This window comes from Pteropus medius, unplaced genomic scaffold, assembly GCF_902729225.1.
Source record: "Pteropus medius unplaced genomic scaffold, Ma_sr-lr_union100, whole genome shotgun sequence".
NCBI lineage: Eukaryota > Metazoa > Chordata > Mammalia > Chiroptera > Pteropodidae > Pteropus > Pteropus medius.
The window spans coordinates 10,517,040-10,542,378 of NW_024347788.1; the positions used below are offsets into that span (position 1 = coordinate 10,517,040).

Genomic DNA, 25,339 nt, shown 5'->3' on the forward strand with positions numbered 1-25,339 from the left:
AATTTGGGTACATGACATTTTGTACCCACTCCACCTCCCATCCTACCTCCCAGCCCACCCAGTTGCAATTAATCTCTGTTGTTTCTCAAAGTTAAGCGACATCAACAGGACAGTCCCTTCCACTCCCCCATGCAAAGGGTGTAACTAATCTCTCGACTACCTAGGTGGATTTTGCCCCTTTCCTGTATAGATTCTACTTCCTAATCTGTCTCATGGACCACAATCGATCATTCTGTTGAACACATTTACCTCTCCGGTGTTGTGTGCTGTCAGGTTGGAACTATAAATCGTAAGGTCCTGACCATTGGGTGGGCAGGCTGCCAAAGTGGACTCGCTTCAGGCCTTTGAATGTTGAGCAAGGGTAGGTAGAAGAACTAGCAGGCGTGCCCTACAAACCATCAGGTGATTCCAGCTACTGAGATTCCCTGTTGCTGCTGGTTCCCAGGTGAGTCTTCAGCCTGCCCTTCGGTCCTTTGAGCTGTTTTCACACCCTCCCAATAAACTCCCCTATTACTTTGCAGCCCCCAAACTGGCAAAGGACACAGGCAGCCGAAGGGAGGCTCCGCAGATGACAAAAAGGCTGTGCTTAGTGGAGAAAGGGTAAGAGGCTTTACCCACGCTTCGGTCAGGGCAGCCACCCTGTTATCTGTTCTACAGAATTCATTTGAAGAACGTTTGAAATCATTTCGTTGCTACAAAGGTTTGCAATCATTACATCCGTGATTGCTAAGGTTTCAGAATACTAAGGGCAAACTGAAGAATGAGAACTATCGTGGAAACAAAACAGAAACAAAAACAAACATCCGGACAAAAAGAAAATGAGAAACTCGAGGCAGCTTTCAAAACTCGTGAGGTATCAGAGAGAAGAAAGACATCACACATACCTCAAGGCAAGAAGCCTCGATGCCCGAAATTAAGGACTAAGCAATAAAGTCAAATAATAGGAGATACAAGGAAAGGGCTCAGGGAGTGTGATGAGGGAGAGATGGGAAACACAGGATGGTCACTGCAAAGTCCCCGAGAGAAATAAATACAGGGGAAAACGGTACATGTTACAAGGACTTCTACAGAGACATCAATTTAACTAAAAATGAAAGCTAGAAATTTCATACTTGATTTCTCAGCTCTTCTGGACACTAGAGCATGGATGTGCTAAGCGAACACGCAAACATAGAAACATGATCCAGGGACACAAAGAGACTAGCACGGTGGGGAATTTTTCCTAGAGGTGGTGTCTGTGGCACGTTAATTTCTAGGGGTAGCAGTGCCCATATGTAGCATCAGATACTTCATAGGACCTAGAACAGTGCTCTAGACCCAGGACAATTGTGCCTCTCATGGACATTTGGCAATGTCTGGAGACATTTTTGTTTGTCCCAGCTGAAGAGGGTGTTACTAGCATTTAGTGGGATGCTGCTAAACACTCTGAAATAAACAGGACAGCCCCCACGACAAAAAATTATCCAGTCCAAAATGTCAATGCAGTTGACCCTTGAACAACCTCCATTTGAACTGTACAGATCCACTTAAACATGGATATTTTTCAATAAATACCTGTACCATTTTCAATGTGTGGCTGGGAGTCTTTGGGTTCGGAGGGCGACTGTATGCATTGATCTACGCCATTTTATACGGGGATTTCGGTATCCAAGGGAGACAACTTAAGTTTTGGGGGAGTCAAAAGTTACAGTTGGATTTTTGACTCGGGTGGAGGTGAGGTGTTCAAGGGCCAACTGTAGTGCCAAGGTCAAGATATCCTGGCTTGGAAGTCATCTCTTCCTGTGCCTGTTTCTATGTGGGCTTTCTAATCACCTTTACAGGCTTTTCATTGGTAGCCGATGAAGCAAGTCCTGACATGATTTTTCTACGTATGAAATCATGTCACATGGCCTCTTCTGCAAGCTCACTGAGTTCCACGCTTTCCTGTCCTTTCAGGGGTTTTGATAAAAATAAGTGAGGTAAAGATTATTAATTATAAATTATATAACTTCTCTGTAGATTATTTTGGATTTCTAGAGATACAATTATGCCACGTACAAATAATGTGAGTTTTTCTTTGTTCTCGCCAGTCTTTATGATTTTATTTCTTTTTCTTGATGTATTTATTATTCTGTCTAGAACCTCCAGTGCAATGTCGAGTAGGAGTAGTGATATTCTGCTTTATTTCTGATCTCAGGAAAAAACTTTTGAATATTTCATCAAGTGTGATGTTTGCTGTTGTCTTCTGTATATATTCTTACTCCAATTAAGGAATTTTCCTTATATTCTAGTTTGTTTCACTATGGATGAATGTCTAATTTTTCTGTATGTATTAAAAGTTCATATATGGAAGAGAGAATAGTCTTTTCAACAAATGGTACCAGGGAGAACTAGATAGCCACATTCAAAACATAATGAAGTTTGATCCCTAGCTGACACTGTACACGATTATTAACTCAGAGTGGACCTTGGACCTAAGTAGGTATGCTAAAGCTATAAAACTCTTAGACGGAAACAGAGGAATAAATCTTTGTGATCATGGGTTAGGCAATGATTTCTTAAACACCAAAATCACAAATCATAAAAGAGAAGTGTGGGAATTTGGACTTCATCAAATCAAAATCATTTGTGCTTCAAAGAACCCCATAAAGAAAATGAAGAGACAAACTACAGATTAAGAGAAGATATTTTCCTATAAGTTATCTTATAAAGAATTAGTATCTAGAATATATAAAGAATTCTTATGACCCACTATCGTTATTCACTAGGAAATGCAAAATAGAATCACAATGAGATAGCACTTCATATTGAGTAGGATGGCTAAGACAAAAAAAAAAAAGACATACAATAGCAACTGTTGACCAGGATATGGAGAAATCGGGACTCTCATACACTGCTGGTGGGGCAGCCAGTCTGGAAAACTGCTTGGCAGTTCCTCAAAATGTTAAACATAGAGTTAGTTACCAAATGACTCAGCCATCTACTCCTAGGTACCTTCCTAAGAAAAATGAAAATGTACATCCACACAAAAACTCTCACACGAATGTTCATAGCATTATTCATAATGGCTAAAAATGGAAACAATTCAAATATCCATCATCTTGAATGGATAATATGTGGTTGGTATTATTATTATTATTATCATTATTATTATTGTTATTTAGCAATAAAAAGGAATGAAGTGCTGATTCATGCCACCAAATGTATTAACTATCAAAACAACATGTTAAATGAAAGAAGCTAGATGCAAAAAGCCAAATATTGCAGACGTGATTCCCTTAATATGAAGTGTTCAAAATCGGCAAATCAATAGAGACAGGAAGTAAATATGTGGTTACCTAGGGAGGTGCAGAGGGGAAAATGAGGAATGATTACTAATTGGTACAAGTTTTCTTTTTGGAATGATGAAAATGTCCTAAAATTAGATTACGGTAATATTTGCACAACTCTGCAAATAAACCGAAAGTCATTGTATGTTACACTTTAAACAGGTGATGTTTGCAGCCTGTACATTATATACCGATTTTTTTTAAATCTAACATAAATTAGTATTTTTACCACTTAAACAGCATGTTTACCTGCCGCCTCACTTTTTAAAAACAGCTTTCAGATGTAATTCAAATAACATACAATTCACCCATTTAACGTGTACAGTTCAGAGGTTTTTAGCATATTTGGAGTTGTGCGGCCATCACGACGATCTGGACTTAGAATATCTCGTCACCCCGCAACAAGCCTGTACCCGTGAGCTGTCACTCTCCACGCTCTCTTCCCAACAACCCCTCCGCCCCACACCACTAATCTTTCTATTTCTATAGATTTACCTATTCTGGAGATTTCATCTAAATGAAATCATACAATACGTGATCTTTTGTGACCCACCCTTTGCATCCTACCATTGGCATTTATTTCAATTGTATATTTTGAAGCTCCATAAGACATTATATTACTGTTTATATAGTCGAGATTTATTTAGATATGCAACATGCATAGCTGATATTTTAATTTGGGCACATCGAATTCGAATCATATATTAAAGAGAAATGGTATCTTTACAATACTGAGTCTTTCTGTTGAAGATTGCAATATATCTTTTCATTTACTTAAGTTTTTATGTTTTCACAGTAGCACTTTAAAGTTTCATCTAGATCCTGCGTACTTTTTATTGAATTCATAACTAGATACTGTGGGGGGGTTTGGTCTTTTCTTTTTCTTTTTGCTAGTCGAGCCTTCTCTTCTTCATTTGCCAGAATATAGATGAGTGATTTTGTCAGAGCTTTCTTCATATACATATACATGAAACTAGGCAAATTAAAGGCAAAATTTAAATGATTCGTGTTTCAGAAAAATACTTCACAAGAAGTTCAGAGAGTTTATTCTGATCCAAATTATAGGGGTTTTTTTTTTCACCCAAATTTTAAAAAATAAGGAAAGAAATGGGGAAAAATAATAATATTTGTCATCTGGACTTTCCTGGGAAGGTATTTCTCATAGTGTCCTTTCTCCTTACTCTACAGCTACCCTGGCTTTGGTCATTTTGTGGGACAGCCAAGTTCCTTCTTGTCTTTGGGCCTTTGCATTCACACCTCTCCTATGTGGACAAGATTTCACCCCAAGTTTCAGATTCCTCTTCAAATCTCAGTTTAACTGTCAACCCCTATCCAGACCTTCCTGGATGAAGCGGACCCCGTCTCCATTATTCTGTCACTTCGTTTCCTTCTGAGCACTCAGCACAGTCTAATGACATTTATTAACTCCTTGGTCTCAGACCCTCCAGTGCCTCCAGAGTATCCGGCCCATAAAATGCCTTAAAAAAAAAAAAAATCAGGGAAAGTGAATTTAATTTGAACTAACTTTGACTGAACGCGTATGCCAGGCGCAGTCTCTTTGTAGTTTGCTAACGGTTAGGCTTTCATAGGTTCGCGATTCCGACATCCTTTTGATCCCATAGAGCTGAATCTCAAATTCTAAATCTGATTGGCCTTCAGACAGTCCGTCTCCTCCTCTTGCCCCGCCTCCCGCCAACGCCCCGCCCGCCGGCTGAGCGGCGCCGTCTCGGCCGAGGGCGCATGCGCGGCACACGACGCACGCGCAGTGCTCGCGCCGCGGGGCGGACGTGGCTGCCGCGGAGCTGGGGACCGGTAGCTGTCGCTATGGCGGAGGCCAGCGGGGAGGTGGCCGCGGTGCCCGCGTCCGGGGCCGCCAACGGTCTCAGCAGTGGGGCGGGCGGCCCCCCGCCGCAGACCAACAACCCGCTGTCGCGGAAGCTGCATAAGATTCTGGAGACGCGGCTGGACAACGACAAGGTAACCGGGGCCGCGCCGCGCCCCGCATCCATCACCGCCGCGGCGGAGGGGACGAGGGGGAGGAGGGCGAGGGGGAGAGGCGGGAGGTTTACAGCGGTTCCGGGGAGGCTGGGCCCGGAGGCGGACGGCGGGGACCCTGTACCCCCGGAGGCGTTCGGGGTCCGGGGCTGGGAGCGGGACCAGGCGTCCTCGGCCACGTCCACCGACAGGTGGAAGTGATATTTTATGTCATGTAACGCGAAGGGACTTGCTCATGGCTCAGATGGAACGATGTCTACTAGTTTTTGCTGTTAGCTAAGCACTGCCTGTAATGTGTGGGCTCCGGCTGTATCTCTGCAAGATAAACTGGCCTCATCCTCTCCCAAGTACCTTCTGAAACTCAGATTGGACCTTCCAGCCCTGTCATAGCTGGTTATCTCCTGTATCACTGAGTCGCTAGGAAAACTGGTCTTTTCTATGTTCACAAGGAAAGATGTATTTGTGGAAGCGAGAGCTTTATGGATACATTTGTAGGTAACTGAAAATAAGCTGTCAATAAGACAGCTTATGTGTGTAAATAATGATATGATGAGTAAGAAACGCTGTCTCTGGGGCTACCACTTATTAAATATAACCAGCAAATTGGTGCATTACAATATCCTTTCACTTCTGCAAGCTATGTTTCATCATTTCTAAACTGAGAACACTCTAACTTTCTCAGGATTGTTGGTTCACCTGGTTCACTGACAGAATCCAGGTGAAGTCCTGAGAGACAAGTGCCACACACTTAATGTTTCTTAGTAAAGATTACGTTTATCATACAATTTATTATGTGTTTAAAGTACCTAATATTGACATTTATAAAATGACATGATCTCTTTTTAGCTATGAGAAAAATCAAGTATGGAGAGAGTGTAATTAAGTAATGTCCAATAACTAGTAATTGGTGGACTTGTAATTTGCCCCCAAGTCTGCGTGATTTTATTGATTCAGCATTATTGACGACTTTTTGAACCAGGCCCTAGGATATTTCAAGACTAGTAAAAAGAAATAGAAAGAAGTAGCTTTATTTTATGGTGGGTTTTTTTTTTTTAGTACAGTAAATATTTGTAATTGTAAAGATAGTTTTGCTCTCTCTTCAGTATTAAATTGAATTTAAATAGCTTTACTATTTGAAAACCCAGCCAATTTGAAAATAACATTGTAACCGAAACATAGAAGAGTTAGGGTGTTAGAATAGAGAGTATGTTAGTGCAGGTCTAGGAATTTATATCGTTAGGCTTTAGGGTTCTGTTGTATCAAGGGCTCGGTCCTCCGCCTTCTCTCTATCCATATTCTCTTTGTAGGACAACTCTCTCATGTAATTGCGTGGTTTTAAACAGCAAACGCATTATTATTCTCACATTTGTAACCCTGTTCCTGACATCTCCACTGAGCTCCAGATTTGCCCAATCAATTGTCTGTACGGCACCTCGGAGAGGATACCTGATAACAACATAAAAACTTAACATGGCTAGAACTCTTTTTCTCCAAACTGGCTCTCCCCCCGTTGTTAGTAAAGAATGCCACCATTTACCCACTCAGTCAGGAAGCATGTAAGTAATTTTTTATTCTTGTAAGTTTTTTCAATCCCACATCCAATCCAGTAGCAAATCTTATATGCTGTACCTTGAAAAAAAAGTTTTGAAATATCACCTCTTCATTCCATCTGCAGTGCTTCCATCTTGGTCTAAGCTGCCATCAAACCTTGCTGGGGTTACCTGATTTCTTTTTTGCCCCCTTCTACCATACGTTCTTTTCACAAAGTCGGAATAAACTTTTAAACATGTGAGGCATATTATATTACTCCTTCGCTTAAGACCTCTAGTCGTTTCCCATAGCGCTAGTCACACGGGCCTTTCTGCTGCTTTAGGGTCTTGTACTCATTTCCTTTGCTCGTGGAAGGCTTTGCCCCACCGATCCACACTGCCACCACCCAGGCCCGAGTTCAGGAGTCACTCAGAGAGGCCTTCCTCTCCAGGTTTCTTTAAATTCTGCTCCCATTTCCTCAGTTCTGAGTCTGCAGGCAGCCAGTGGTACTTATTTGTTTTAGAAAGCCTTCCAAAGCAAGACTTGTATAAGTATATAAAGAATTTCCACCTTTTTAAAATGGATATATCATAATTTCTTTAACCAATCCCCTTTAGATGGATGTTAAAATTATTTCCAGTCTTTGCAATTCCAAACAGCTGTGCAGTGAATAACCTTGTATACATGCCACAATACAAAAATAAGTATAGCCTTACTGTGCTTTTGAAAGAAGCTTACTGTTCAGTAACGTGAAAGTCATTCAGGATTTTATGGGTTGTTTAATGGAAGCAAAGTATTTGAAAGCGATTTCATTAAATTTTAACTTGCGATTAGGAAAACATTTGAAAACCGGTCCCAGTAATTTTCTTTTATCGATTGTACAGGAGATGTTGGAAGCTCTCAAGGCACTTTCAACCTTTTTTGTTGAAAATAGTTTGCGGACTCGAAGAAATTTACGTGGAGATATTGAACGCAGAAGTTTGGCCATCAATGAAGAATTTGTAAGCATTTTCAAGGAAGTGAAGGAAGTACGTAAACCCCAACAATTTTCATAAAAAAGTAAAATAAGAACGGTCAGGAGTTGATGATTGTTGAAACCGAATGATATGTACACAGGCATTCATATTATCTCAACTTTTGGATATTTTTGAAAAATTTCCATAATAAAAAGTATTTTAAGAGTTTGTCATACTCTAGTTGTATTTCACAATTCATTATTTAATGGGGGCGGGGCAGTGGAAGGAAGACAGTTTGAGTTCAGACAAAGACTACAAACAATGTAAAGGCCCTTGAAGCTCTGCGTTTAAGTCATTTATTAGAAGACCGTAATTTCTATTATTTTACAAGTTAAACCCATTCAGTATATTATGGTAACTAAAGTAAATATTAGAAATAGTTATTGACCTAGCTGGCTGATAATAGTGCTGCTGTTATTCGATTATACGGTATGATTTAAGGGAACAGAGAGATGAGTTTGCTTATGTATCTGCTGTTGCTGATATTAATATTTCGAAATCATGCCGCTTTCACTATTTACTCAAAGCAGTTTAGGACTTACTAATCTGAATTACATACTATTTATAGTAAAATATAGAGAGTAACATTTGAAATAGCTGGTTCTATGATTTTTATAATTCAAAATACTTAATAGAGAGAAGAGGAAAACATCTTCATTCTAGAAGTAGGATTTACTCTCGTATTCTTATGAATGACTTCCTAACTATGGTTCATCCTCATGTTTTGTTTATAGCCCTTCTTCGCTGCTTTCTTTTGCCCCCTGATTGGCCCATCCCATCATAAAATGGTCCCGGTTCTATTGGAAGGTCTGGGCATTGGGTTGAAAAGGGTTACAGTAAGACCCTGCTGGCACTTCCCTTCCTAGCATATCTTTCTGTTGTATGGCACTGAATTGAATTGGGCAAAAAGAAGATAATAGGGCAGTATGAAGCCAAATGTGATCTTGAGACTTGACATCATATTTTCATTAATAGATTGGTTCAGTCAAGCCCAGAGGATGGTTTAGTAAAGAGAGTAGGGCCTGAAAACCCTGTAACAAGTGTTTTTGTTTTGTTTTGTTTTGTTTTTAAATTCATGGAATAGAGAACAGTTGACCTGAACTAAGGTAGTAGCTGTTTGGGTAATAAAAAGGAAATGAATAAGACATATACATTAGGGTTATAAATGATAGGACTTAGTGACCAGTTAAATTCATGTATATTTGGGAGGGGGGCTAGGGGTAGAAATACATATAAGGGGATGTTACTGAGAAAATTACCAGATTTGTGGCATGATCTAATATGTGGTGACTTTCAGAAAAGGAGGAGGCGCTGTTTGTGGGCTTTTCACATTCACTTGTTTTTATTAATTAAAAGTTACAAATAATTCATCGTAGAAAAGTTAAATAATAAGGTCAGAAACAGAACAATGTACTTAGGATCCTGTCCCCAGAAATAACTATTGGCAGCAGTTTATTGTATGGCCTTCCCTGTGTTCTTCTGCACATACTTACGTATTTTTCTAAAAAATGAGACGGTATTATGTATGTTACGACACTTTTTTTTTTACCTTGTATGGGCAGTAAGTACACACACACACACACACACACGTGTTAACGTACACACAGATTTCCATTGCGTGGTTGGAAGTGTTTCAGTTTCCATTTGTTTTAGACAACTCTGTTGAACATCCTCTTACACGTACTGTTTCAACTTACCTGATTGACTCCTTAGGATAAATTCTTAGTGTTAGAATTCCTGAATAAAGAGGGATTAACATATTTAAAGCACTTGCTGTTTTCTATTGTCACAATCTCTACAAGGAATATACTGATTTTTTTTGCATCTTTTCTAACACCAGATGTTATTCTTTTTAATCGTTCCCAATCTTAAATATGGAATTTTTTGTGATCTCTTGGCAAAAAAAGAAAAATATTTATGAGTTGAATTAAGGATTTGGCTAAGAGAAGAGAAATTTCTTTAACAATATGTTTCATGATGTTATTCTTCTCCTTAGGAACTGGAGAGTATAAATGAAGATGTTCAGACCATGAGCAACTGTTGTCAAGATATGACAAGTCGCCTACAGGTACTGACTCATGGCTGGCTTCGAGCATAGTCGCTGGTACAAAGTAAGCGTTCACGAGCTGTTAGATAGGTTTACAGCATTTATGTACATCTCCTTGTCATGCCCTGTAGGAAGTTCGAATGTGAAAATGCTTTTTTTAAAAACAATAAATGCGTTCGTGTTTCTTTGGGTGACGGTTTACTAATATTGTTCCGTTAACAACAGAAGCCTTTATATTTTGATCTAGCTGGTACAGAGCTAACTGTAGAATTTTGATAAACTTTTCAGTCCTTTAATATCCCTTAAGTCCAGCAGAAATGAATTCCTTAGTAGCAAGCCTTAGGAGTAAATTCAAAGTAAAGCTGTTATTCAGCTTAAATATGATTCATGCTCAGCCTAAAAAAAAAAAAAAATCAAGAAAATAAATATAATTTGACTCAGTCTGTTTACGAAAGCAGTCTGTTTTCTAAAGCTCTAGTTTGGCTGTAGAGGTGGCATTTACCCTAATTACTGTCTGTCATGAAATTCTAGAGTCATGAATAGAAGCGGTTTCTCCTAAGAGTTAGTCATGATCCTGTCTACTGCCTTCACGTTTTTACCTCTAAGATCTTCTTAGACCTATTGACAGCTACAGCGGTTCTAGAAAGAATCAATAATCTATACATATTCCACAAAATAATGGTGGATACTTGGGTATTCTGTCTGCAGAACTAGAGAATTCTCTATTTCTAAAATTTTAGCTTTCCTAGTCTTGTCTGAATTTTTATATTCTTACTAATATGTCAGATATTATTGGCATATTTATTTTCCATTCTTTAGATCCTCATTAATTATACAAAACTTAATGATATAAACTTTGCTAATTATTATTGCCCTTTCACATTTTTTTGCATGCTATTTTTGTTGCTTAGTAATTGATTTTGTTTGATTATTTTCTTTAACTTTTTAAAAATTTCCTTTTCTCATCTTTGGCTTCCATGATTGAATGCCTTTTCTCAAACTATGCAAGGTTTTCTGTATTATACTCTTGTATTTGTTTTGTAATATTTTATATATTGTTATATTAGATTGCTCAGTTTCCTCCGTTCTCAGTATAATACCTCTTATTTTCTAATTCTTATCCTTAATTATATTTTTATTCTTTTTCTCATACCTATTTCTAAGTGTAAAAGGTCAAAGTAGTTTTACTCCGTGGTATTTTCAGAGCCGTTTGTAAGTATTTTAAATCGCAGTGTCATCTGTTTTGTCCTTTGTGTTTTCTTTGCGCCCACGATTCTTTTTTCCCCTATGATGGTGTAAGCTTTTTTTATATCAACTTTATTGACGCATAATTTACATATCATAATAAACTGCGTCTATTCGAAGCATACAAATCAATGCATTTTAGAGTTTTATACACCTATGAAGCAACCATCGTTAATGAAGACGTAGAACATTTTCTTCACTTGCAAAGATTTCCTCATAGCTCTTTTTAGTGATTATTTAAAAATATTTTATACCACCTATTGTTTTAGTGTCCGCTTCTGTAATGCATCATTAGTATTGCATTGTGTGCTCACCACCCCAGGTGAAATAAGCCAGATGGAAAAGGGCAAGAACCATACGTATCACTCCTATGTGGAATGCAGTCATTTTGGTTCTTAGATTACTGGGGACTAGATCCATGGTTTTGAAAGTTTTTATTCGCCCATTGGCACTAACTAATTTACTTGGATATAGTGTTGTTGGAATCTTAATAGTACTCGCTCATACTATCGATTCTAAAATAATGTTTTCATGCATTCATAAAGACAAGTATTTCTTGGTGCCCCCCTTCCTTCATTATTGAGTGTTAAAGGACTAATTTAATTAGTTGATATTTTCTAAAATGCTTTGGATTTGGGACATTTTAGAAATTATTATTCTGAGATTCATTTCAGATTTAATCAGTAACTTTTTATATGCCATGGTTTATGTCTGGCTATGGTTTTACTTTAATAAACTGCATTTAGAATCACATGTTTATTTACTGAGAAATAACCATTCTTAACATTTAAGACCGGAAACTTTTAGGATAATAATCTTTACGAGTATTATTAAACACAATTTTTAAATGAAGGTAAGAAAATATGCAAAAATCCTTATTACATAACATTGTACGCGACTGTCTTATTTCAGCAATTAATAGATGGTGTCATCTGTGGGAGATGCCCTCAATTTAATAATGATCGAGGCTAAAAAGAAGCTAGTAAGCATTTATGATACCGCTTTTGTGAAATACTCTTTTTCACAGATATTTCTAAAATGTAAATATGTTTTACAATTAAGATAAAACTGTATTTTTAATAAATTGTAAAAAGCAGGATAAAGGGTAGAAGTGGATCTTTAAAGCAAAATGACATTGGGAAGGATAAGCATTTGAGGAAGTTACTAGATTTAAGGGGTCATAATTTTGGAAGCTTACGGGGAGCCTTAGAAGCTCGTGCCCTGAGTTAACCTGGGGTCAGGTCCGTCTGCTGTTCGCTAGGCACAGGCCTTGGTTGCGGGGTCACAGACTCAACCTGAGATGGAGGTGGGGCTCCGCTACTGCCAGGACGCGTGCGAAGCAGTAGGACAGTTTTCGTGGCAGTCTGCGGGTTCACAGGAGGGTTCAGCCTCTAGGAGCCCAGGACTTGGGGGTAGGGGACTGGGGGGCCACGGTTCTAGATCTAACGCAGCTCCAGAAACGTGAGCTCTGGAAGCCTGGCTCTTTTGGCGGTGTTCCAGCATGAAAATGAGCCAGGATCTTCGTGTGTTTTCTCTGGTGTCCCCCAATTAACAGACGGACCCTCCACTTGATGTGATCTTGTCTGCTTCATAATGTCCACCAGTGGTTGCTTTATTTGTACGTAATTCTGCCTCCCTTAATGTCCCTTCAGCCTGTGGGCCCTGTGTCTCCATCTGCCTCACGGCCACCTGTTTCTCCTCTCCTGCTGCCACATGTTCGGGTCTTGAGAGAATCTGACCTACTAAACTTGTCTTTTGTTTCAGTCCCTTTTCTGCATATTTGCCTAGTCTTGGATAGAACACTTTTATTTCTGGTTTTCACTCCCAATCCTTTCAGTCCTAGCCTCGGGGAGGGAGGGTTGCTTGGTATGAAGCTAGGTCAGGAGCAGCCCTGTGTGCTTAGACAAGGCAGTCTCTAATCGTCACCAAAACCCTCCGTGGTGGGCCGTCTGCATATCCTGACTCTCGAGTTCCGATCTCCACCTTGAGCATTTCTGGTGAGTTCCGCAGCATTTCCGGGACCTCACGATCTCGTTTAGCGGTCTCGTGCCCTTGCAGCGTGCGCGCGATGAAGTCGTGTCCGTCATCCTTAGCTTGCTCTTGCAATGCTTCTGCTTCACAAAGAACATCAGGGACCATTAAATTCCAGGGCATTCCGATGCCTTTTCTGTCCGGCGAGCCTTAGCATCATGTGCGTATCGAGAACTCCGAATGACTTCCTCTTGGTAAAGGTAATGTATGAGCCTTGAAGCATCTATTTCAATTACTGTGTGGGCACTTTATAAACTTTTGAGTTCTGGAATGTGATCTCATTTGCTATAAGTCTGAACTCCACTTAGTGGTAGTATGAGTTTTTTAAAGTATAATAGAATCGAAATGTCCTGATAGTAGGTTTGTTTATAATTTTAGGCAGCAAAGGAACAGACTCAAGATTTAATAGTAAAAACAACCAAGCTTCAAGCTGAAAGGTAAGTTTTTTGTTTTATATGGTCCCCTCTTCATTAATTTGGAGATTAAATGGGAAGAAAATTTTGGATAACACCAAATCAAAGTTGAAATAATAAAAAGCACGATTCAAAATTATTGTTGTTGATCGTTTGCTGTGGAATTAAAAAATGATCACTTTTTAAAATGTAGGTGCTTTTTAGATTTTTCCATAATCGTAGTACTTTACAGATAAGTATACGAACATATGTTGACTGAATAAATATGTGAATGAAGGTGAGTACAGTATAGATTCATACCGTAGAGTGTGTTACAGTCTCTTATAATTTGTCGAAGGTTTGATTGTCTCTCTTTTCCTACTAAACTGAGCTCCTTGAGAACAGTGACAGTTCCTCATTCTCCTTATGTCTCTGGGCCTAACACATTGTAGATTCCATTAAAAATTTCTGAGTGCATGCCTGTGGACTGCACCTCTCCTGATATCAGGAAAAGACATAGACTACAAGCTGAAAAATAAGCATTGCACTGGAGCTTGTTACATGTGGGATTCTGATGAACGTCCGCAGGGGGCAGTATGTACTGGAACATTTTGCTTGGATTAGTATATCCTCAAAGCTACTTAAGCAATTATGTTCACTGCTTTCGTAAGCCTTTGAAAGCGTTTTGGCCTGGTATGTTTTGGGAAGTACAAAATTTGTGACATTTTAGTATCCCAAGAGTAATAGATATGCTGTGCCAAGGGGACATTTGTGTGACTGTATCTCAGTAAAATCCCGTAGCGGAAATCACGATGGCAGATTTTTGGGAGCTGGCCGAGAGTTTTGTTTTGTTTTTTTCCATTTTTAAGTAGTACTTTTCCTTTTTACCAGAAATTTTGTTAAACATGTAATTAACTTTAGAAATAGAATTCTGTGGGCTTATTTGGATAACATTCTCATTCAGACAGATGTATAAATGACATGAATATTTTTCCAACTGAGTGTGGAGGTTGGTCGTTGTGACAGTCAATGCTCTAATAGGTAAAGTTCGACGTAGAATTATCTTCATAGAACTGCAGCTTAACAGTTCCCTAACTATTTATTTAGCTGACAGTCACATGTGTCTCACTGATGATTAGGAAAGGCTATGTCCACACAAACATACTTCCTTATTTTTAATACTATTGAAATTACTATTCATTATATATTTTATTGGCTTTTGTAAAGACCCACCGCCAGATTTCTCTGGATTCAGAAAAATAGTCTCTGGTGAATGTTTCTGTGTATTTTTGAGATAATGTGTTAAAGAAGAAAGAATGTGGGCTTTGAAGGCGCCTGAATTCTAACCCGAATCTTGGGTAAGAGCTTCTTAGATTTTTAATTTTGTACACATTGTTTGTTAACCTCCCATGGCCTCAGTTTCCACATCTGATGACAGGGAATGACATCCTCGTCCCAGGGTTGTCGCGATGGCTCAGTGGTTCCGTAGGCGCTGACCGCCGCCTGCCGTGCGTCGCGGGCCATCGAGCCGTGTAGCCCATCCTGCCTCCGCACTGACTGGCCGCCGGAGGCCCGGGCTGCTCTGTGCTTAACCACAGTAGCTTTCCTGAGCTGTGTTACTTCCTTTCTCATTCCATTTCTTTATTTCTTACCATTTTATTATTTAATAGTTTTAATTGTGTTATTTGTTGTAAACTACTTTACTTCAAGTGTGAATTTGGTAGCACAAAATGTGACACTGTTGATTTTGCACAAAAACACGTAAAAATGTATTACAGAAGCATAGGTTTAGGCAGGGGAGCGTCAGACCGTTTTCTTTGTCACTCTCTCATTTACATGTATAAAATTTAGAGAAGAAAATTAAAATGAGATATAATTTCCACCCAGATATAGCTGCTGTTAACATTTTGATGTATTTCTTCCTAGAGTGAGTAACATGTACGAAGTCATATTTCGCTTTATTCACTTAATATTTTGTGTGTACTTTCCTAAGTCTTATATTTAGAAAAACTTTTATAATGTTGACATTATATTTTGTCTTTTGAACAAACCAATATACGTTTAAGCATTCTTAAATTATTGAATATTTGTATTCTTTCCATTACTAAAATTAATGATCTGATAAATGTTTTTAAGTCATTATGTGCATTCGGATTATTTCCTTAAGATATAGAATATATTCCTGAATTGTAATTAATAAATCACATAATAGAAACTTAAGAAAATATATTCCGATGTATATTGCCTAAATGTGTCTCCAAAAAGGTCATATAGCAATCAGCAGTATATGAAAATGTCTCTCATTTAAACCCTTGTCAGCATTAGGTAGATTGTCATTAAAAACTTTGCCAATTTCATCGGTGAAAAATAATATCACCCTTTTTCTTACATTTCATCGAATATCGGTGAATCAGCACTTCTTTCATTTGGTTTTGCCATTTATATTTCTTCACTTTTTAAAATTTTGATTATATCTTATGCCCACTTTTTTCTGTTAGCTTTTTTCTTATTATTTTGAAATTATTTAGTGGAGGTGAGCCTAGAAGGTAGAGTTAAAATATGACAGAGGTATACCTTCAGGGGAAAAAAAGAAGCATCACAAGATTTATAAATCATGTTCTGGGATGGTTTGAAGGAATCATTATAAAGATTACGTAGTCTGTTTAAGTATTCAGGCAGTATATGAACACATGCCCTGAAAAACCCATGTCTGTATGTGTGTGTAGCGGTTTTTAAAACAAACGCCCCCAGAGTTGCTCTAACGTTTTTCTACAACTCTTTTCTTGTACCTGTAAAATACCTTATAGTACATATGGAAATATCTAATATTTTTATTTGCTGCAATTATTTCACAGTATATATTTGCCATATTTATTTATATATTCTATAACAATATATACAATGTTACCTGAACACATCTCAAATAATCTAGAACTTATTTATAACAACCATTTATAAGTTTTATGTTAACATTTATTTCACATATTTTTATTTAGCTATTTAAAACCTTCCAAAAGATGCCATACTTCAATTGTGATGGAAGATGAGGGCAAGGTCTCCATCATATGTGCTTTTTGTCACATCCTGGCTTAGGGCCTTGACACATTGTAGGTCCCCGCTAATGTCATATGATTGCACAGATACTCCCAGACCAAACCACTGGACCATCCAGCTGTAACTTTCTGCCGGAATGGTTGTGAACTTTTTACCTGGGAAGAATATATACGGTTAAACTAAGGAGTAACATGATTTTTAAAATCTGTTAAAATGTATTCTGTCACTACTTTAACAGTTGTCACCTTGAGGTACCAGACCCTTGCTTTAGCAGTGTGGCCATTGCTAAAACATATTTTTAGACTAAATATTTTGAATATTTAGAGCCTATGGTTCACATTTTTATTTCATGAATCAATTTTAGAGAGCCATGTTAATTGGAATGAATTTTAATGATAAAGGGTTGTGATCAGTGTGTAATACTAGATTTGGTTAAAACAAAATGGAGCTATCAAGAGATTCATTTTCCTTAGTGCTGAGTGAAGACTCTAAAGCTCCAGAAGAAGCTCAAGAGGTTTTAGTTGAAACGGTTAATTTATATAGTCTCAGAATTTTATGAAGTTTTATAATGACTTTGAATGATATCCTGTATATTTAATGATTGGAGCTTTATCCAAGAATGTAAAACACAACCTGTTAAGGTAAATTTTTGTAATCAGTCATAACATGATTAAGGACATACGCCATTTAAATCTGTATGGGTTTCTTTAGGTGATTTGTGTTTTCATTCTAGGTGAACCGATGTTACTGCCACCTGGAGGACTTCTCCTTTTAACTTCTTATATTATTCATTCAGCAGGAACGTTTGACTCTGAATTTAAAACCTCACAACCCGAGTACAAACAAAACAGAGATGCATTGCATTGTCTGTACAAATAGTGTTAACGTTTATCTGTGTTCACTCTTCTTTGAATAGTATTTAGTTGTGGAATGTTACTGCCCTGTGCATACCAGTGAAACATAACTTCATTTATCTGTCTCCACCTCTGAGATCTGGAAGCCGGGAGTGCGCAGGTTCTGCCCAGGCGATTTGCGTTCCTGACTGGCCGTGAGCTGGTGACCCTGCTCGGGCTGGAGCGTGCCCGTCCCTCATTGCAACTTGTCTAAATAGGTCGCATTCAGATCATATAATTTTAAAACTTTTTTCTTAACCATAGTATGCAGAAAAAGCAGGGAAGGCAGACGTGGAGAAGTGACTTTATAGATTTGTGAGGCATTAGTAAATGAGTTGTTCCCTCACTAACTTAAAGTAAAAAAAAATAGATCTGATTGTGGGGTGTTGTGTACTTCATATGAAAAATTCAAAGGCTTAGGATTTTTTAGTGACTGAGAAGAAAATAGTTGAAAGGGCATATTTCTGTTCTGAAAGGTAACATTATTATTATTACAAGGTGAGCTATTCAAGGACCTGCAAGTGGCTGAGAACTTGTGGAGACTGTGAACTTTTCCCTTCCTTTTCCTAACGATTCCCTCCTTTTCCTGTTCAGGAAACACCTGACGTAGACCCACGCCAGTCAGCCTTGTCTGCTGCGTGCCTGAGCTTCCAGTGTTCCAGGCAGAAATGAGACTTTCGAGGACATTGAGACCCTTTCACACCTTAAATTCGAAGTTACATCAGATATAATTTGCTTTAAAGCTCTGCAGATGCCTAGCGTTCTTGATTTTTGTCGTTTGTTTTTCTTGCAGTCAGAGACTGGAAATACGAGCGCAGGTCGCCGATGCGTTCCTGTCCAAGTTCCAGCTGACGTCTGAAGAAATGAGCGTCCTCCGGGGCACGAGAGAAGGACCTGTGACCGAGGTGCCCTGCTCTCGCTGTAAATTGTTTGAAGCGTAGCAGTTAGACATCATAGAGACATTTTTTTAAGGCTTTATTTTTCCATCTAAAAAAAAAAAGGTTTGGTTTGAAATGTTTTTAAAGTCGGAAGTTAAGATGCGTATTTTAGATTGTCTTATTTTTTCAAAACGATACATGTATTTTTTTTAGAAGAGTAAAGGCTTATAAAGAAAAACTACATCACACCTCCGTCTCTCTTAAGTCCTTTGTCAACCATTTCCAACCTTGTTAATTGCTTGTTTTATAAATTATTCTGGATCTACAGTTAAAAAGAATATGCTTTACTTATCTAATTAGCTATTTTCTGTTGACTTCCTGTCATGAAATAGGGGTATTCGTCCTCCCCCCAGCCCCCTCCTGCGCACACATTGTCTCCTTCACACCTCACGGTGCAGTTACGTGGCATTTTCTGTTTTCGCCGCAGTGGCATGACAATGATTACATGTTCTTTATTTACGACTTTCTGTCTTTCCTGGAATTGACAATTCCTTATCTTTTCTTCTAATTAATTGTTTAACTCCTGCCATTCTTTCCAAACTGATACAGGACTGTAAAATCTTTCAAAATGCTAAACAGTAGGGAAAAATGTTCTTTTTTTTCCTCGAAGGACATTCGGTGTTTCCAGAAAGGACTCTTAGTCACCTGACTGGGAGGAGCTGTAAACCTACACCGTGCGTGTGGTCACGCTGGGTTCTGAGGGCAGGAGGTGTGGAGTGAGGTCGCCCGGGTGGCTCTCGTGGATGTCACTGCTGCGTACCGTCTGGGCTGGAGCGGAACCAGCCACCAGCGTGGAGGGAATCACGTGGCTGCGAGAGTTCTGGGGACGTTGCTCACTGATGTTTGCCGCCCTCCTAGTTTGAGGGGCTTTGCGCATCCCAAACGTTCGACCTCTCCCCTCTCCTCCACTGGGCAGGCATAGTGAACGGCATCAGAGGAGGGTTTTTTTTTTTTAATTTTGTTCATCAAAGAAAAATAACACGTCATTGTTTTCACAGTTCGAACACTATTTGGTTATCTGGAAACTAAGGCTGCAATATATTTTTCTAAAGGAAAAAAAATCTTGGGGTTCAGACTCCGTCAGCTCTCATATATTTAATGAGCATCTTTTAGGCATCAGCTTTGAAGTCTGCTCTTCGATGGGGGTGAGAACAGGTATATAAAAAGATCTATAAAACGTCATCTTCGGTGATGAGAAAGCCACGCGTGACCAAGCCGTAAGATGCGTGACACGTAGCACACTTCCCTTGCACAGTCCTTGGGCCTGCAGTTCCTTTCTCAGAGGCCAGGCTCCCTGAGGCCAGGGCTCTGTGTGCCTGCAGCTAGCATGCCCCTGGGCATGTGGCAGACACGGAACACGTACGTTTCAGTGTGGAAACTTCGTTACACTTCACATAAAAATTTAGAGAAAGGTGTGATCAGCGTAGGGAGGATGAGAGCAGGTGAAAATGTGATTTTCCTTTGCGGTGATATTTCAGTGTAGAATAATGTAACTTTACCCCAAAACATGGAAATTTCATAGTTGCGTTTTTAATTTTAAAGGACTTTTTCAAGGCGTTGGGAAGAGTGAAACAGATTCACAATGATGTCAAAGTTCTCTTGCGTACGAATCAGCAAACAGCGGGGTGAGTAGCCTTTTGAGTTCATGATCGCGTGGCCTCTTAAATTTTCAAAATTTAAAAAACAGTCTAGCTTCTTATTGAGACTGCTTGACATTTTGTGAAATAGAAGTTTAATCTTTATTTTTGGATAAGGAGAGAGTTATATCCTGATATGTAAAACAGCAATTAGATAGCTAAGTGACCGTATTAAAAGTAGACATTTGTTTAATTATAAAAAATTGAAAAATCGGTCCATAAAATGATAAAAAGCTAACCTGCTGTAGCTAACATCTTATAATTAAATAAAATAATTAGGTTCTTAGATGTAGCTGCTGACTGAAAGTTTAAATTATAATAAATCTTTGTTTCTAGTTTAGAAATTATGGAGCAGATGGCCTTGCTTCAAGAAACAGCTTACGAAGGACTTTACCGATGGGCCCAAGGTGCGTGGTCTCTCTCGTGTGTTCCGGGGCCATGAATGTCAGGGTTAGGGGTTTTTATTTCACGTGGTCCGAATTTGACATCATGTTCTTATTTTAGTTATCAAAAAGTGCTTTTAAAAAGAAAAATAGACTCTGCATTTGAACATATTGTCTTCGTGTTTGTATCATGAACATCTACCATCAGTCAAACAGTATGTCGATTAAGGATGAGAATAAAAAAATAAAGTCAGTGCTTCTAGATTATTTAATCTAGATTAGGTTATTTTAAAGTCGATTAGACATCTCTTGTTATTTACGTGACCGTATTATAAATGAACTAATTTTCTTTTGCCGCTGTAACCAGCTGCCACAGACTTAACGGCTAATGACAACGGCTAGTGCTCTCTTGTAGTCCCATGGATCAGGAGTCAGACGCGACTCTCAGCATCCTAAAATGAAAGTGCGGGCGAGGCCATGTTGGCAACATGTAGTTCCTCAAGTCTGTAGGACTGAGCTTCCTTGCTGGCCGTCACCCAGTGCCTTCCCAGTTTCTGGAGGCTGCTTGCATCGTGGGCTGTGGCTTCTTCCTCCATCTGTAAAGCCAGCAGGAGGGGGCCAAGGCAGTCTCACTTTGAATGTCTCTATTCTTCTGCCAGCCTCTTCCACTTTATGTCCTATGTGATTACCTTGGACCCACTCAGGAGTTCGGGGAGATTACCTTGTTTTAGGGTCACCTTAATTCCATCTGCAGAGTCTTTGCCGCATAAGGGAACCTGTTTGCAGCTTCCAGGGACCAGGCTGTCTTCGCAGGGCCGTTTTTGCATCTACCAGAAGTGGTTTATTGGCTCTAGTTTTATTTTAAAATGTTCCGGTAGATTCATGAAACTGCCCGTTGGAACCAAGGAACCAAGGAAGACAGTTAAGATGGCAGGGACGGGACAGGCGGGGACGGGACAGGCGGGGACGGGACAGGCGCGCAGGGTTTTCCAAGGTGTTACCAGCTGGAAGGAGGAGGGGTTAAACCGCGCTAAGCAGTGTCCCTTCTGTGCACTGCGAAAACCTGTTTATCTGTCTGGTTCACGTGATTTCATCTTTTTCTCCAGAACGTGTCTCTTTACCTCCTGTTCGCACTGTCTGCTCCTGTCTGGAGTGCTGTCTGCATTCTCTCTCTGCATCCAAGTCCTCCCTCCATCTCCCAAGCCAGACTTGGGTTCTGCACTGTCCCGTGTGTCCGTGATGGCACAATGTGCTGTGGCTGCCCCCGAACACTCACTGTTGAGATGCTCAGATGCTCACTGGGCATTCAGTGCTCACCGCGCTGTGACTCCTTTTCATATGTGTTTACCGTTGGTCTCCAGTTAGAGTCCTTTCTCAAAGGCGAGGACATTGCCTCAGATTTCTTTGTTCTCCCACGACACCTAACGACGGTCCCAGACTGTGAGCTTGACTCCCGGGGCCTGAGAGGTGCTCGGATTCACATGTGCCTGCTGCAGGCAGAACACAGTGCGAGGTCCTCACACACCAGGTGCTTGGGGATCCCGGACAAGTTCGAAGCTCTTCTAATACAGCAGACGCTCATTGGGTATTTAATGGTTAAGACTAGAATAGTAACATAAAGAAAATTGATGTAGAGTTTTTAAAAATTTAGAATCTAAGCTTGCCTAACTTTAACAAGGGTTATAATGTTAATTACTTTGCAGGTGAATGCAGAGCATTGACCCAAGAATCCTGTGACATTTCCCCAGTGTTGACTCAGGCAATGGAAGCCCTGCAGGACAGACCTGTCTTATATAAGTTGGTGACTTTTTACTAATTTAAAAAACCTACTTTTTCTTCGATGATTTACATTAACTTTCAGTATTATCAAGTTCATGTACAGTAGTTTGAGTGATATGAATAACTGTTATTTTCACCTCATCACGTGTACATCAGCACTGGCATCCATTCGTTTGCGTGTCACGTGTTCCAGAGAGCAGTATGGAGGGGAAACCGAGGTGGCCCCGTATCTAGACTACCTCTCATGTTAGGAATTTTCCCCGATCTGTCATCTCGCCGACTACCTTGGAATTCTGAGTAAAACTCCTGTAGCAGCCCTGCCCTGGAGAGCAGGTCAGGTAGAGGGCCGGGAAATGCAGAGATGAAAAAAGAAAATTTTAAATCAGGATTCTATTCATAGGATTCAAGAAAAGGTCCACCTTTGACCTTGTAAGTTAGGCCAGCCAAGAGATGTGCTGATGTTTTAGGTGAGAGCCTATGCATTAGCTTCTTTACATGTTTTTATTATTCTGCGTTTTATTTCTCATATAAAATAGAAGGAAATGCTTTTTAATTCCTGGAATAGTATGAAAATTGGAACACCAAGTGTGGAGTTGTCATTCGGGAGGCAGACGGCGGGGGCTTCTACGTGGCGTCGGACCTGCCCTGCGCCCTGCGGCGCCGCTCAGGTCTCCAGAGGGGCCCATTGCTCCGCTTTCTGCCTGGGCTGCAGCGTAGCCTGTCGTCAGGTTCTAGATCACAAACACCGGTGTGAAAATCGCATCCCGGAGCTAGCGACAGCGCTTTCTGTGTGATCAGCAGAGTCCCAGGTGCTGGACACAGCAGCAGCGAAACAGGGCCTCGAGTCGCTTTATTTTACAGAACCAACTAGAACACACCCATTTTAATGACTATGTTAATTGCTGTTACAGAGGCCATGTGTGAGGCGTGCGGCTCAAGTATTCCGTGGTGGGGGCGGGGCGGGCATTAGGGAAAGCTGCCTCGGGGAAGGAGGCAAAGTGAGTTCTGAAGGATTAACAGGCATTTTCCGGGAAGAAGGGGCTGTGAGCGCATGCTAGGCTGAGGGGTCCAGGCTGAGGGGTCCAGGCTGAGCATCCCAGGCTGAGGGGCACGGCAGCTGCAAGCCAAAGTCCAGGAGGGACTTGCACCTTGAGCAGTTAATTGTGAATCTTGCCCTGGCTGTGCCATTCATGGCAACCACCAGATGGCACTGTGTGAATTTTTTCAATTGTGTGTAATAATGGCTTCTCCATAGGTATCAGGTACAAGAAAAATGTCAGTTATTGAAGCCTTTGTAGAAAGTCAACATACTTAGTGTTTGTTAGGTAGTATATAGCTGGGATGCTAATGCATTATTCTGATAAACTCAGTATAGAAATTTCTTTAAAAGAAATTTAAGTGGAAATGAAAAAAATTGATGTCCTTCATAATATCAATTATTCAAAAATGTAGTCATACATACAATACTGATTTTTGCATTCTTCATATATTTCTTGTGTTTCTTAGGATTTTATACTGTTTTATCTTTTGGTTTCGACCAGAATTTATTTTACTATAGTTAGATATAAAAAACAGGGATTTTAATTTTTAATTTTAACTAGAGGCATTTTAGAATGCATAATTTTATCATTCATCTTTGTAAAGCTGCATTTTGCGTTTTTGACCTTTATTGGAAAAGAATCTGTTTTTGGTCAAAGAAGTTTTCTTCTTTCTCTGGGAAGAGATGCTTCATGTCTGCAGATGCCATTGATGGTTTATTGTAGCTCCTACTGTTCTTGCTTCAAGTCGTATCTGTTATTGCAGTAGGGTTAACACTAATATTAATGTTTATTGATATTTCACAGTATTATACAGATTAGATTCCACACTCAGGCTTGATGATGCCCCTATTTAAAATGCCAGTGGTTTCTCACATACAATGTGGTCACAGTGAACAGTCCTGGAAACAGCCGGTACATGACTTCTGGTTATTGTGGTTGGGTGGGTCCTAAGAGTAAGGGTTAGTTTTATATATTTAAAAAGTTAGAAGTTTGTGAATTTTGTGCCATGATAGGTAGTCATTGGATCAAAAGTCATTTCATAGAATTGGCAGTCATTTAAAGGAATGTGTTTTTTACACTCAACATTTTTAATTTAAGGGAAAAAATGGAAGTAAGCATTTTGGTTCTAATTTGTTTTTTAAAAATAGAAAGTAAATGCAAGGCAGCTGTGCAGTTTAGCAAAACCTTGTGTTTTCATCTCGACGTATTGCTAGCATGTCACTGCAGGGAATTTGAAAATCATTTCCATTCCGCTGAAAACACACACACACAGAATTAGGATCGGGTTACTAGTGAACAGTCCTTTTCAAACAATGCAGATTTTTTATTAAGTCAGTAGCATTTATTAAAGGAAGCAGTATAGCCTAGGAAATTAATTCTTTGGAAATTTTTGAGTTTTGATAACTTTATAGGTAGAGTAATGAAATAATTCTTAATAGCTAGTCTATTAGAATATCGTTTAGGGATTTAAAAGTTAATGGGTGTAGAATCTGCTGACACTAGACTGTTAAATTTGTTTCGTTTTCCTGGGTACATTTTTAAAAGAGGACTTTGGGTCGGGCGAGGGGTGTAAGGGATGGCAGCGATGATGGGACGCGTGTTGATTTTAATCGCAGAGGTGGGTGCCGTGGAAACCCCGAACCACTCTGTAGTTTCACCCCAAGTTGTCTGACCCCCAGTTCAGAGCTACCCTACTCTAAAAATTCCCTCACCTTAGAAAGCCTCCCCGCCCCTTTTCAACCACAGCCGATGGCATGTAATACGTGTCAAAGGAATTTATTTGCTCTGTATGCCTAGGTGGTCAGTAAATTTAAGAAACAGATATGTCTGATATTGGAGTCAAAATAAGCTTTTAAATATGGATAGTATGTGTGGGGAAAATTTTGGTGGTAAATTGTGATAACGTGTAGAGGACAGGTTTTCAGTGTAGAAGGGAAGTTCTCGTGTTTTGGATCGCAGTGGTCATCAGCCTCTGGGGCCTGGCGTGAGCAGGGGCGTCGAGCCTGACCCTGCCGGGCCCCGACGCCCGCCTTGCCTTGCTTTCCGCTTTG

The 25,339-nt window shown here is 39.7% G+C and overlaps 1 protein-coding gene across 2 annotated transcripts in view; it reads left to right on the forward strand.

The window, feature by feature from the left end:
* Positions 1-5,069: 5,069 nt before the first annotated feature.
* The window catches only part of COG6 (component of oligomeric golgi complex 6), a 40,376-nt gene continuing 20,106 nt past the window's right edge, over positions 5,070-25,339 (forward strand). The window contains exons 1-8 of one of the 2 annotated variants that reach the window (XM_039877257.1): positions 5,070-5,285; positions 7,718-7,861; positions 9,846-9,917; positions 13,551-13,609; positions 18,305-18,416; positions 19,992-20,074; positions 20,423-20,493; positions 22,173-22,266. In XM_039877257.1, the coding sequence (XP_039733191.1) occupies positions 5,133-5,285; positions 7,718-7,861; positions 9,846-9,917; positions 13,551-13,609; positions 18,305-18,416; positions 19,992-20,074; positions 20,423-20,493; positions 22,173-22,266 (788 nt within the window). In that variant the 5' untranslated portion in view covers positions 5,070-5,132. The remainder of the gene's footprint in view (positions 5,286-7,717; positions 7,862-9,845; positions 9,918-13,550; positions 13,610-18,304; positions 18,417-19,991; positions 20,075-20,422; positions 20,494-22,172; positions 22,267-25,339) is intronic. The other variant, XM_039877256.1, reaches the window with a different exon arrangement.